The sequence below is a fragment of the Vicia villosa genome, linkage group LG1 (assembly GCF_029867415.1).
Source record: "Vicia villosa cultivar HV-30 ecotype Madison, WI linkage group LG1, Vvil1.0, whole genome shotgun sequence".
In the NCBI taxonomy this organism is placed as follows: domain Eukaryota; kingdom Viridiplantae; phylum Streptophyta; class Magnoliopsida; order Fabales; family Fabaceae; genus Vicia; species Vicia villosa.
In genome coordinates, this window is record NC_081180.1 from 16953898 (window position 1) to 16969682 (window position 15785).

Genomic DNA, 15785 nt, shown 5'->3' on the forward strand with positions numbered 1-15785 from the left:
CAATTCGAGTCTTGCTGTAAACTTTGATATAAATTAGAATTAGAAACTGAAATAAAATATGTAGATAGTGAGATTCGGCATAACTTGTTGGTATATCTAGTAGGCTGTTTTCTGAAGAGACGTGAAAATTACTCTCTTGTCGGTTTTCGACTTTTGTTTTAGTGATATGTTTATCGACCGTAGTCGAGTTGTAACGGGAGAAGATGACCTTTTTTCTTTCTGGAAACATTCAGACAAATACTTTAGCAGACTTTCTAATGCACACAGGATATTTATTTTCTTGAATTAAATTGCATAATACTGTTAATACTGTTGCTTGTTCATCAGGAAACACTATTGAGGTTTAACATGAACTGTAATCATCTAATCATAACCCTAAAATACCAATGGTTCAAATCATGATTCACACGAAAAACCGAACTCTCCATCATCCGCATGTACACTAGTAGGGTTTTGATGTATTTCTAATGTATGTAAATATATGTATTTCCACAGCAAGTGACACATGAAGCTGATTTTTTGCAGTAGATTTATTGAAATAAGGAAGAAAATTAAGCATTTTTACAAAACAAACATATGCTAGACAACTCTTGTTTAATTCAGTGATTAAAATGTTTCAAACGGAACTTTGTATCTTTCTTGAAGAACAAGCAACAGTTACAGTATTATACATCTCAATTCAATGATTAAAATGTTTCAAATAGGACTTTGTTTTCTTTCTTGGAGAACAAGCTACAGTATTATACATGTCAATTCATGAAAAATATCTTGCTCCAAATAGGATTCAACTTCATCCCAAATACCGAATCTCTAAGTTGGTGCGTCCTTTGAGAGAATCACCTGTTAGCTGCAAAAAGAAAGTATATCGCATTCAAAATCTTGTCCAACAAATCATCTACACGAAATCATGTTTATACATCTATTCATGACTATATGAAATTGATGGCTAGAAATGCGCCTTTGTTAAGAGTCCTCAGCGACAAACAGCCATTGACAATCATACCTAAATCACAATCTGTGAGATTTTGACAGTGTGATAAATCCAATGTACGCAGTGAAAAGGCTGTCAAATAGCCAACCTGGATTAAACCAAAATGTCACAGACACTCAAATACTAAATTGATATATTTGAAATTCAAGAATCCGTTGAATCGATATTGTAAAAAAACATTACTTTGTTATTGCTAATTTGCTATTAAGTGAGAGTTCTTCCAAACCCTAATACTAATTTTAATACACTAAGATCATATTGATCTCACACCCAAATTTAAGCCCAAACCCTATTACTAATTTTACAAATTTGACCTCACACCCAAATTTAACTTTACTAATTTAACCCTACATTAAGAATAAATATAATAATAATAATAATAATAATAATAATAATAATAATAATAATAATAATAATAATAATAATAATAATAATACCATTAATAATAATAATAATAATAATAATAATAATAATAATATAAATAATAAGTAATATATATTTATTGCCACAATCTGAAATCTATTAGTTATTGAATTGACATAATATTAATAATTAAAATAATAATAATAATAATAATTATATTTAATTTTTAATGAACAACAAATTAATTTTTATATAAACTCAAATTCTTTCAAATTACTCATCTAATGATAATAACTGGATTTTATTATTTAATATTTTGTAACTCTCAAATATATGCCGATTATAAAATATAAAAATATTACATAAAAAACCTTTATGTGTATGTATTTTAATGTTTATTTTTTAATAATATTTTATTATTTTGTATTTTGTAACTCCCAAATATATTCTAATTATAAAGTTTAAAAACATTAGATAAAACTTTTTTTATATGTATATATTTATATTAAAAATAATTTATTATTTATATTATTATTGTTAAAAATATAAATAATAGTTATATTATAATTTATTATTTATATTATTATAAATATATAAAAATAAAATAATAATAATAATAATAATAACAACAACAATATTAATAATAAACAAAATAATAATAATCAAAATAATAGTAATGATAATAATAATAATAAACATAATAATTATGATTATAAATTAAATAATATTATTAATAATAATATAATATTCAGCATCACTGTTAAAAATAATAATATAAATAATAAATTATAATATAATATTTAGCTACCACGATTAAAAATAATTTGATTTATAAAAAATATAATTATTTATCTATTTTGCAATAGTAGAAAATAAAAAAACATGAATACAATTTTAATGTATATTATTCAAAAAGTATATAAATAAATATTTTATATAAAATAATTTATAATCAAAAAGAAATAAAAAAAATCTAAATACAATTTTAATATATATTTATCGTTTCTAAAATATAAGTTAAAAAATATAATAAAATATATATTTAATTAATAATTCAATATTGTAATGAAATTGTAAATCTCAGTATTTTTTACCCCTCTCTTTAACTCTCTATCTAATATGCATTAAAATAGTAATATGATGAAAAAATTAATTGGTTATTAGTCATCAAATTATAACTCTTTCAGTTACTATTCAATCAATTAAAAATGATATTATAATAATAATGAGAAAATATAATAATGATATAATAATAATAATAATAATAATAATGAGAAAATATAATTATTCAATCATATTGTCTCTTTCGGTTACCATTCAATCATATTGTCTCTTTTCAAAAATAGATATATTTTTCTCAATAAATATGATCTCTTGATTTCTTAATAAATAATAATTACACAGTGATATTTTCTCAAATTATAAATTATAAATATTTTGTATTTTAAATTTCATGATTTCAGTAGCTCATTTTTTATAACTAATTAGTTCTAAAAATTGAATAGAGTCAATACAATTGTCTCTTTTCAAAAATTGATATTATTTTCTCTAAATAAATATGATCTTTTGATTTCTAAATAAATAAAATATTAATAATAATTACATAGTAATATTTTCTCAAATTTAAAAAATATAAATATTTTTTATTTTTTATTATTGTTAGTTATTTTGAAAATATAATTATTTTTAATGTATAATTTGAAAATATTTTAATTAAATTTTCATGATAACAACTCTAGGGAAAATCCTAATTCTTTTAATTTTTTGATTACTTGAAGATGGTATATCAAATAAAATGAAAAGACTTTATTGCAATTTTAATTCTCCACCTATTTTATAAGAGTATAACGTAAACTCATTATATTCCACAATCCACCATTAATATTAATTTAGTGTAGCAGTTACAGTTTACTCGCCTCACTTAAAAAAACTCATTAATATGATTTAATTTCATAATTTCAATAACTAATATATAAAGGATATCTCAGTCCCTTTATAGCATAGCATACAAACTAAACCAAAGACAAACATTAACATTCATCATCCATTTTTTTCAACCTTTCCTAATTGCACTCCATTTTTCACGTACATGGATGTTGAATTTGTATAACAATTATAAATGACATTAGGATCTATACCATAGATTCAACCAATATTTGTTCAAGGATGTAGCTGTCTTACAAGTTAAGACAATTTCTTCATTTTTATCTATTTATGGGTGTGGAAGATGAAAGAGAATAAACAGTTTTATGGCGAGGTTCCATGGAGCCGATGAATAATAAATAGATATATTCATATAAGAACTTTTACTTTTTTTTTTCTCTAATTTCCTCTGCCTTCTGTTATTTATTTTTGAAATAATGTCTTTCTATTTCTCTTATTATTTTATTTAATATTAACTTCATAACTAATGTTGTAGGGTGTAACAGGGATAGTTTCACAAATTGGAGTTATGTTATAAGATTGTTTAACAATGAAATTGTATTGGAATCTTGCAAGTAAGTGACAGTTACTATTGACTCTAGCCTGACTGAAACTCTAGGAATCAAATGATGTCTTTAGTTGTCAATGAAAAATAGCATTCAAAGCATAAATGTCCAAACAGATGCGTTGAGGATATTATTCATGAGTGTGGAGCTCTTATGTGAAATTTTGAATTTTAATTTTATTAGTAGGCTTTGTAATGTGGAAGCTCATAATTTAGGAAAAACTAAAAAAGTTGAATTAGAGTTTGGATGTGATATGTTTCATAACTCTATTGTTTCCAAATGTATTCAGCTGGTACTGATCTAAGTAGATTGTTAATGCTTTAAAATAAATAAATAACAACAAATAAGTAATGGAATGCTATTAAAAGTCAAACTAATACTACTTAAGAAACTTTTTATTGGTGTATCAATATTACTTTGTATAAAATGTCAAAAGTAATTGATATGTTAAGCAAAATTATTATTGAAAAAAAGGCAATTATTAATTATATTGATTATTATGTGCATATTAGATGGTTCGTGTGTTAATTCTAAAATATGATATAAAATACAATTCATTCTTTATTTGATTATTAACCATTTTTCTTCTCTACAACTTTACTCTATTTTGATTCCAAAAGCTTGTGATTGTGATAATGTTTCTTGCTTGATATAGTATATTTTTGGCATTGCAGGTTTAATTTTGATGAAGACAATTATAATATCATTTTCATGAAAATAGTTGATTTAAATACTAAAGACTATTATCTCATTTTAAATATCTTTATATTTAAACAATGATGAGATACAATGTAACTAATATAAATAATAAATATATTATTTTTATTAACGACACTTATAGCTCACATTTTTATTTTATTCAATTCTTTTAAATATTAACACTATAAGAAATTACATTATTAATTATTATAAGGGTATTATTATATTTAATTTCTTTAAAATTTTATAGTTCATTATTTATTGTTACACTTCTCATATTCTAAAACCTATTAACAATCATTATTAGAGTTGTTATACTTTTGCTATTAGTATTAGAGTCGTTACTTATTTGCTATTAATAATTAAGTTACAACAGTCGTATTTATAAAAAATTGCAATTAGAATGGAAATTTAATATATATATATATATATATATATATATATATATATATATATATATATATATATATATATATATATATATATATATTAAATTTGTCTTAACTATTTCTTTTAAATTAAAAGATTAAATAATATTCATATTTTTGTAAATTTAAATCCCAAAATATTTTTATTTCTATGAGTTTTTATTAAAAAATTCATATTATTTTTATGAAATTTAAATTTTAAATATCTTATTTGAAGTTTATAATATTCTTATTATTATAATATTATTATTTTTAATAGTGTTAGCTGAATATATTATTATTAATTCTTAAAAAGTCAATAAAAAGTTTAAATGTTACCATATGACGGGTTACTTAAAAAAAAAAAGGTTGAAGATATTGGGGACTAAAGATGAATGTGAAGATATAGATACAATATCAAATGTAGTTTACAAAAAAATATTTAATAATATTATTTAGTTACTTAATTTTTCTTTCTTCTAATTTATACATTCTAAATAATTAATAGTATAATTGCAATATAATCTATATGGTCTATAAAATAATTTTTATGCAAATAACAAATAAATATCAACTATTATTAAAAAATTATTTCTAACATACCCGTGCAGAGCACGGGTCGGTAATCTAGTTTGAATTTAAACGTGACGATTTAGATATAATCAATTATTATCAAATATCTATATGCTAAACAAATATTTAAACATTTAATCCAAATAGATTTAATCATATCATAAACCTTCTACTTACATCTAATGGGCCATAGTTAATTTTTGGAAAGAGCCCTATTTGATAATCATAAAAATGCACCCCCTTTCTCTTTATCATAACATAATAATTGTTAGTGTCTACCCTAATTCAAATGATAGGTTAAAATTAATATGACTAACTAAATTGACTATTAACGCTTATGCGGGCAAATTTGGGGTATGACAGCTGCCCCTATTTAATTATTATTCGATCGAGGGGCGCGATGATACGAAGTTCTCGTGCGTTTAGATCGAAGATTTATTAAATACGGAAGACCCCAAAATTTGACCAAAAGTTAGAAAGTAATAAGCAAGGATAACTTGGAAAATTCACCAATGCCTGAGTACAATAATTGTAAATTTCGCGTTCTTATCGTAACCTAGAGGATAGGTTACGCTAGTTCGGAAAAGATAATATGTAAAAGTCTTTGGGGCTAAAATAGAAAAAATGTATTGTATTTTGCGTATTCGTTACAACCTAGAGAACGAATAAGACAAGTTTGGATAGTTCGTCGTCGTTTATGGACTGACACAACGAACTATATCGTAGTCACTATGCACTTAGCACAACCTAGAGGATAATTAACATAGATCAGATAACTCAATGCTGCTCAGCGAACTATCATGGATTCCTTTATATCTTATCACAACCTAGAGAATAAGAAATAATGGATTCTAACTCTATTTTAGATTTTAATCCAAGTAGAGCTGTTGAAAGATGGAGAATTGACTTGCCACGACCTAGAGGGCAAGTAGTCGCCAATCTATTCTTTATCTATCACGGTCAAGAGGATAGATAAAGTTGCGTTTAACCAAGATTAAAATGATTGTAGATAATCATGTCCATGCTAGCTGGTAAACGTTCTCACTAAATGTTTGCACCAAGCACCAAATGTTCTCACCAAGTATTCACACCAAATTGATCACTGCCAGGGGACTAACGTGATAAGAAGGAAACCATAGATCTCGCACATTTATCGCAACCTAGAGGATAAATAATGCCATTTTAAATAATTCATTGCTGCCCAATAAATCATATCGTAGATTTTTGTTTATCTGCCACGACCTAGAGGGTAGATAACAAAAGGGAAGAACTCACTATTGCTTGGAGACTAACATAGCGAGTTGTCGTAGATTCTGGATTTACCACTTCCTAGGGGGTAAACATAGCTGATAGTTCATTACCGCTGTGAACTGTATCGCAGATTCATATACCTATCACATCCTAGGGGATAGATAAAACAAGTTTTTGAACTTAGTAACGCCTGGAGTGGGACTAACTTAATAAGCTATCATGGATAATACCTATCACAACCTAGGGGATAGGATTTAGGGACTTTACTAACGCCTGGAGTGGGACTAATATAGTAAGTGATCGTGGATCTATATACCTATCACAACCTAGGGGGTAGGATTTTGAAACTTTCTAATGCCTAGTGTGGGACTAACATAGGAAGTTTATTGCAGATAAGACATTTCTACCATAACCTAGAGGGTAGATAATGTGGTTTAAAATTTTAATTGATAGTTTGAACAACTAAATTGCATATATATAATCTAGTGTAACTGGTTTGTGACGGTTGTGTCTGTTCTCAACCTAGTCTTGATATTTGTAATAGTAGAACTGAATTTTGTTAAACTTGGATATTTAAATTTTGTAAATGTTTTGGTTGAGGGATAGGCCTAAAGATTATTTGTAGTATGATGTTTATGATATGTCATGCAAATGCACCAAGTGTTTATAAATATTTTGCAGTTGTGTAAAATGTCCTCGTTGGATCATTGGATCTTTTGTTCAGAGGAAATGTGCATGTCTGATCTCAAACTTCGCTTGTGCTCTCCTGTTTGATTCGTAGTTGAACATTTTGAATTTTCTCCTTTTGAAATTGATTTGAAAAAAGCATACCAGACGGGATTGGGTTTTGAAATAACATCAGTAAGGCTACCGAGAATCATCAATTAGGTGATTGGGTACTTGAATCTGTACTCGAGCTTGACTTGAAATTGACTGTTTTGAAATTTCTCCTTGAAATTGACCTTTGAATGTTCTGTCTCGAAGTTGTTCTCTTTTTTGAGAAGCTGATATTGGAATCGAGAATTATGCTTTTGAATGTTGATCTTGGAATCTTGCCCCTCGTTGTCTTGAGATTGATTTTGAAAAAAAAAATTGCTCTTTATACGTTGTCTCGTAGTGGTGCTTTTGAAATTTTATATGTTGACCATCCTTGTGAAACCTAAGTAAATTTTGAATACTCGTGTGCTCCAATGAAGTGTTAAGTGCGTATTGGGGACCATGGATTTCCCATTGATTTTTTTCGATTTAAAACACCTTTACCATTTTCAACACTTTTGATTATTTATGTCCACGTAGTTTTAATGCATCATTTATAATAATAATCGCTGTATTTACAAACAAGCAGTAGTGATAATAGATTAGAGAAACTAGAAATATATGTACCAAGTAAGAATTTATAGAAAATTGAATTTTGTTAAGAGTGGGGCCTGTAAATAGGCAATTGTTTTAAGATGCAATCCCTTTAAAGAGATGATTACAAAAACGAAAAAAGATAAGAATGGCAACACAATTGGGTTTCAACACTGCTACACTCCTTATGTCTATGATATCTCAGATACTTCGCTTTTAAAGGATAATGATTGGCTTGATTCCTCCCTTCATCAGTTGTTGTCGGGGAAAGAGTCATTGGATCGCAGTTCTTTTGCTTTGTTTGTTTTTTTCATTTTAAATAGAATCCCTTATTTTGCCTGGATCGCCCTTTACGGGTTTTCAATCCACCGGGATGGTTGTGTATGTTTTTTTTTGTGCCCCTAGTTTTTGCCTGAATCGCCCTTTGCGGGTTTTCGACCCATCGGGACGCTCATTTTTGCCTAGGTTGCTCTTTCGAGTTTCCAACCTAGCGAGCTTGTATATTTTATGCATAATTTTTCTTTTGACTGCGTCCGAGTTTAGTTGATATATCCAATCTCCACCGTTCGTTGTTGTTAGTGTTCAAGCTCCCTAAAGGAAGGTCTTCTTGGTATGATAAGGCTTTCGTAGTTGAGCCTTTATTCTCCGTGCGTATCGAGTCGAGTTAGTAAAGTCTTATCCAATATAAAGTTATCTTTTGTATTCAAGGGTTCTTTTGTAAAAGGTTTTCTCCCATTGTTCTTGATATAATTGCCCCTGACATAAGATAACTAAGTGTTTTCTTTTGATGAGTTTCGCCTTTGATCGAGTCGTGCCTGCGCCAATTTGGATTCTCCAAGCTCAATTTTTGTGAGTACTCGTGGTGATTGAATTTTCTTGAGTACTGTTTTATGCCAATAAAGAGAACCACTGTTGCCCCCATTTTCTACAGTGTATTATGTTATACCAAACCGTGCCCCAAGGATTTGTAGAAGAAGTCTTCGTGTCTTCGTAGTTGTTCTTGATTTGATCATATCCACGAGTGAGAATATCGAGTATCGAGATATGCTATCCACCCGTACATTGATGAGAGGTAATAGACAATCATCTTTTGTTTTTAAATTTCGATAAGCCCCACGTACAGACTTGGTCGTCTTCCTTTGATATTTTGCAATTTTGTCGTGGATATTCTGTAACAACTAAAAAACTTGTGTTGAATTGTGAGACTTCTCCACGAACCTTGAATGTAGTATTTGATTCTTACAAGATTTTAGCAAGCAATCTTCTTCAGGTGTCAGTTTTGTTTTCCCCAATATTAGTATCAGGGCCTGACATGTTTTGATATAACCAAGGAAAGCGCGTTAGTACATTTGTGCAGACATTCATATTTATCCAAGGCACTTTTATTTTGATCTACTTCTCGTCTCCCTTAGTGCTAAGGTTGACTACCTCGATCGCTTCTTGGTGTGGTTGTATTGTCTTTGACTCATATGTTAGCTAACTTTTCAAGGAGTTCACAATCTTCCTCACCATCCCCTTCAGCTTGGTTAATCAGAGGATCACGGTCATACAGGACGATAGCAGCATTGTTACCAATTGATTTAGGAGAAGATATAACATTTGTTTACTTTATTGAATGAGAAGTGTATATAAAAATATTGCCATTTTGAAAATAAAGGGACTGAAAGAAAAATGATCTTAAATTGAATGCAAACACGTCTTTTATTAAGAATAAACAAAGTTTTAAAACAACGTGGGTGCCCTTGTGAGTTACCACTAAGCTTTGGGCAAAGCATAGGGATTTAAAAACAACAAAAATGCTTTAAAAAGAGATAGATCTCTGGGATCTCCATGGTAATCCAATTTGTTGAGTTTCTTCATCTAGAGCACTTTTGATGACGAGACTGTATACCCATTTATTATCAAGCAACGCTAGATAGCTGCGCTTGAACTGGGTAGTAATGAGAACCTTTTGGATAATTGGAAACTGCCTTATTCGATCTTCTTGGTTATACTACCTTTATGGATGCGGAAGTGTATACCATGCTTGTCTTTATGGGATGTTTAAAAACTTGCCCCATTATCTTCTCTCTTTTTTTGTGTGACAGTTTATGGTTTATCCTTCCCTACCGGATTTTCTCTAGATCGTCAAGACTGCCTTTGGTATGTTGCTAGGTTTCACAAAGATATTATCCACTATTAGCAATGGTCATTGTTCTCTTCTATGAACCGCGCCTCTTGACTTGGGGTTGATAGTGATTGCCCCTATGTATCCTTGGTATGCCAACGTAATAACCTGTCTCAACAGGAACGTATGATATAAATGACCATGTCTTTGTTATAAGGTCCACTTCTTGAGATGGGGAACCTTTAATTCTATCCAAGTTTGTGGTGCTTAGCCTCCATGTTATGCCTCATTAAGGTGATCTTAGACATCGTATTTAGAGATGCCCCATTGTCAATCAACGCCATTAGTATGTGGACGCTCCCACCTTTGTTCAAAAGTGTAGAGCCTTGATTATGGATCTCCTTCGTGGAAGCAATTGTATCAGCCCAGAGACGCCCTTGAGATTGTATTTGTTATTACTCCAGAAAACAATGATATTTTTGATTGTTTGGATGGAACTTGAGGATTTCCACCAATGTATGTTGAGACACAAGGCTTCGGGACCGAAAATATGCTTGAGATCTTTGAAAGTGCTTTGGTAAACTCTTTCGCATTATGTTTTGACACTTGGCATCTTTTGAATGATTGATCTCTGTGTGCCCCTTGTTTGAGTTCTGTCGTCATTTTTCCTTTGGCTAAGGCCTCAAAGCGATTGCATTTTATAGGAGCAAGAATCGTATACACGACGGTGACGTGTCGTGCCCCTTGTTGTTGATGATGACAGGCTCTTAGATTTATTGGAGGCGATCCTTGTAGTCTTGACCCCCTTGACGTAGGTAGTGGGGATATGCCCCCATAATATACACTTTCCAACTTCTTTGGGGATACGGAGTTGACGTGGTAACTTCCTCTTTATCCATGCAATGATCCAATCGAGGAAATATACCCTTTTTTTTTAAAGATTTTTGAGATGCATATGCGTTCTAAAAAGAAATTTTATTCATTTATTGTCTTATCCACAGGAAATTTCTTTCATCATTCTTTACATTTATATATATATATATATATATATATATATATATATATATATATATATATATATATATATATATATATATATATTTTTAGGTTCTTATTTTTTTAATGGTGAGCATCTCAAGAATATATTGAAACAAAAGTACTTTTTATTGAATAAAGAAGAACGTAATAATCCTCCACTTGGGAATACAACCAAAACAAATACTAAATGTGAAAAGCATAAACAAATTACTGAATAGGAAAAACATAAGCAAATTGCTGAATACGAAATAAAAAAGGGAAACTAAAAACTCCTAACGACGTTTATGAATCTCCGCCCTAAAATTGTCAACCATCTCTCTGCAAAGCTTGAGGAAATTTTCGACTTCTTTTGGAAGAAGGACCATTGTAGCTTCAGTTTCTTTCAAACTTCTTGGGATATCATCGATGAGGTTATTCGCCAAGAAGGCGAGCTTCTCATGCTTGTCCTTATACATCATGTAATCTTGGTAAAGAGTCGGGATTATGCTTCTATTATCCTCCCCCGCTCGGGCCATGATCTCATATTATCCTTCCCAATATTCTTTTTCAGCCCTTATCGTTTCATATTGGTCTACTAGCGCATAGAATTCTTTCCGGAAGTCTTCTAATTCTTGAACCACTTCTTCATTATTTTTCATTTGTTGGGTAAGACTCCCTTCAATTTCCATTCTATAGACCTGTTCCCCCATCTCAGATTCTTGGCTTTCGCGAAGTCTAGTGGCGAGGTCTTGGATTTTATCCTCTTGATCTCGAGCTTTGCCAATCAACTCTTGGATTTGTGCTTCTAGATCTATTTCAATTGTCCTCTTGTCTTTCAATGCTTGGGGTATACCAACCCCTTAGTTTTTCATTCTCCAGATTAACATCTTTTATTTGTTGATTGTGGGAATCGAGGTTAAAGTTTGCACTTATGAATCCATCAGTTGCCCGCTTCCTTTTGAGCCTCTCTTTGTCCACCTGCTCGTTATTTTTTTGAATCCGTTCTTCTTTCTTCTTAAGCTCATATTGTAGCTGATTTTTCTCGTAATTAAGGTCATAGAGATCATGCTCTAGCCCTTCTTTTTCTCTCTGAGCTTTTTCAAGGGAGGCCTTTAGTTCTTCCACTTCTTCCACTGACATAGGAAGCGGGTCTGGTACATCTGACTTATACGTCGGATCAATATCAAATGGTAACTTGTTGATTTGGACCCTGTTTATAACCCACTGAGTATAGGCTTCTCTGGCCACAACATTATTCTTACTATACTCTTTTTTATGCACTTTGCCCCAAGCTCGAATGATACTCTGAAGTATCTTTGGATCCTTTTTACCCATGTCATGAAGCAACAACTGTTTCAACTCTTCTTCGGAAGGTTTATCTTCTAAAGGATGCCCAAGTTGACGTAAAGCCAAAGAGGGGTTATAGTTGATACACCCCCTTGTTCCAATCAACGGTATATTAGGAAATGTTCCACATTTATAAGCAATTTTTCTGATATCCAACCTTCTAGCATACCACAGTATAGAGTCAGCATTAAGAGCCCTCAATTTTTGAACCCATCCATGTTTATCCAAGTTCGGAATCAAATAATCATCCTTATAAAGATGAGACATGAACCAAGAAAATAATAAACGAACGCAACAGCGTAGTGCACCTCTTCCCTTTTCATAACGTGCATTGATGGCATAATACACGTCAGCCAGCAAAGTTGGAGTAGGATCTACGTTCAACACTTTTACAGCCCAAAATACGTTGATGGTGGCGGGGTCAACATAATCAGCATCATTTGGAAACAGAACCAATCCAAAAATCAACAACGCCAAGCAATCCTCACAAGCCTCCCATTCTTGTTCTTTTGCAAAGGCGAGAGCCATATCTTCCAAATATTGTCCTTTTACTCCTTGAACTTTTCCCTTTGTTTTATAATTAGGCACAAAATTAGTATATGATATTCCCAATGCCTTAGCTAAATCCTCAACCTTAGTAGTTTGACCAATTCCCACATAGACATCCTTTTTGATTTTGGAGAATCCCAAAATCCTATCAAATTCTTCCAATGTAGGCGCTAGTTGAAAGTTTTGAAAAGTAAAACATCTCAATGGCACATCATAAAACTGGATAAGGGCAGCAATAACATCTATTTTCACATTCTCACTAAGTAAGTCAAGGATTTTTCCGTATTTAAGAACAAAGCTCTTCATGGACTTGTTGGGTAATTCCTTCCTAATTTGCTTCATCTTTGTCAAATCTGGAAACATGACACTGATATGGATAGTCGGTTTCTTTTCTTGATTCATTTTTTTTATGCTCACCAAAACCTTTCTTCTTTTTTATATATATATATATATATATATATATATATATATATATATATATATTTTGAAGAATTCCTGTGAATAAGACATAAAAAAATGAATATTTTAAAATTTAAATGCATGCATGTATGATAATGTAACTTGGTGGTGGGATGGTGATAATGGTATCCTTAATAGGCAGGTTCATAAGTTCGCTCTAAGGATATTCTACCCTCCCCACTCAGGGTGGCTTTACTAAGGGTATCGCGGATGACGCTATAGGGAAAGGCACAGGGTCCTCCCTTAAGCGGAGCCTCTTTGTAGACCGAGACTTATCTCATAGGTCATACAAGGTCTCACCATGATGTTTTATTTTTGGTACAAAGAGTCATTGGTCAAATCCTAAGTCCTGACTCCAAGAGAGGCGAGCCCTCTTGAGACATTTCTCGGAATTTGACCGACTCTAGGCGAAGTTGTCGCAAAGACTCGTAGGGATGTTAAACCCCTTTGGCCAATTGACAATCCTTCTCTTAATGGTTCTCACTTTATTCGAAATATGATCCCACCAACAAAATATATATATGAAAAACAAATAAATCACAAAATAACAAATAAAACAATATAATAAATAAAACACAATATGAAAAATAAACGCAGAAATAATAAAAATCCCAACAGAAAACCTAGACCTAAAGGTAGGGAATACTCTATTTTATTTATCCCCAGCAGAGTCGCCAGCTGTAGCAACCGGCTTAAAATTTTTCGAGTCGCCACCATTATTTTTATCTTAAGGGAAGGGAATTAAATGGATAACCCTATATTTTCAGAGATTCTAAGTTCGTGAGTTAGTTAAATAAAGGGAAGGTGTTAGGCACCCTTTATTTCCCTTGTACTCAAGGGGACCCCCTCTAGATCGAGGTTTTTTCTAAGGTTTCGAAAGCATTATTTTCATATTTATAAAAGGAAAGGGATTTATTTATTTATTAGGGAACTCACTTCAATTTTCGATTGAATGCCTACGTATCTCCTTATGGAGAATCAGAGTCCCAATTCGTAGTTCGGGTTTTTGGTTGATTGTTTTTTTTATAGAATTGAATAATTACTTTTGAATTCTCCTTTGAATTTCGTCCGGTTTAGAAAATGAGGTAATTGTAGGCGTAGTTCGAAGTTTAGTAAAAAAAGCAATTGTACAATCTTTTTTATGAAATTAGTATTGATTTTGTATTAGTAAAAAGTTTTAGGTATTTTGATATTTTTAATTGGATGTATTTATAATAATTAAATTAAAAAATTTAGTAAGATATATGTTAAGAATGTATTCCAATAAAGAGTTTAAGTTAAAAAATAGATAGATTTTAAATATTATCTCCTATGAATTAAAATAAATTAGATATTAGTAGTTATAAAAATTAAATTAAGAAAAAAAAATTATATGTTAATGAAGTAGTATATTCATTAAATAGAGGAGATAATAATATTGAAATAAATATTTGATTAGTAAAATAATTAGGTCTAAATGTCAATTTGAACCTAATATGTTAGGGGGTGTATTTTTATACTACTTTTGTAAAAAAGAGTGGAAATAGCGGGTGCTAACAGCATGGGCTTGGGCCCAAACAATATTTTTGTTAGAAAAAGTCCGATGGATCCAGTGTAGACTGGACCAGGGAAGTTACGGTGTACTAGCATTATTTGGTACGTTGATTAAATCAAACGGCTCCCAAGGTCTAGCCTCGGGGCCATTGATCTAAAGTAATTTGAATGAATGGCTATGATTTAGTGTGGACCGAGGGCACATGATAAGGATATGCGCAGGATTTCCATTTTTAAATAATTTATGATTTAATGAAAAGAAACATGGAAAGATGTTTTTCACGGTTCATTTCCCATTTCCTCTTCAATTGTCTCTCTCTTATCCTTTCCCACTCTTCTCTGGTTTTCTCTCTAATCAACAACAACTAGTAACAAGCTTTCATAAAATCCTAGAATTCCAATCCCCAAATATACATCTAAGCAACAATAATTTCAAAAATGCAAGCTAAGTTTTAATCGTGGTTACCTTTTGTTGCGATCCTTCTTGCAAATCCTTCTTCCGATTTCTGGATGTTCTTCTGTTAACCCCTTTTTGCGTTTCAGGTTGGTAGAGGACGAAGATGGCGCGACGGAAATTAAGGAAAAGAACTCGGATCAACAGCGATCTAGGATTTCAGACTTGAAACCCAGATCGAGTGGAGGCGGCCGAC

The 15785-nt window shown here is 30.8% G+C and overlaps 1 protein-coding gene across 1 annotated transcript; it reads right to left on the reverse strand.

The window, feature by feature from the left end:
• Positions 1–12063: 12063 nt before the first annotated feature.
• Positions 12064–13545, reverse strand: LOC131654768 (uncharacterized). The gene has a single exon (XM_058924731.1). The coding sequence runs from the start codon at positions 13543–13545 to the stop codon at positions 12064–12066; it is 1482 nt and encodes a 493-aa protein (XP_058780714.1).
• Between the last annotated feature and the right edge of the window lie 2240 nt (positions 13546–15785).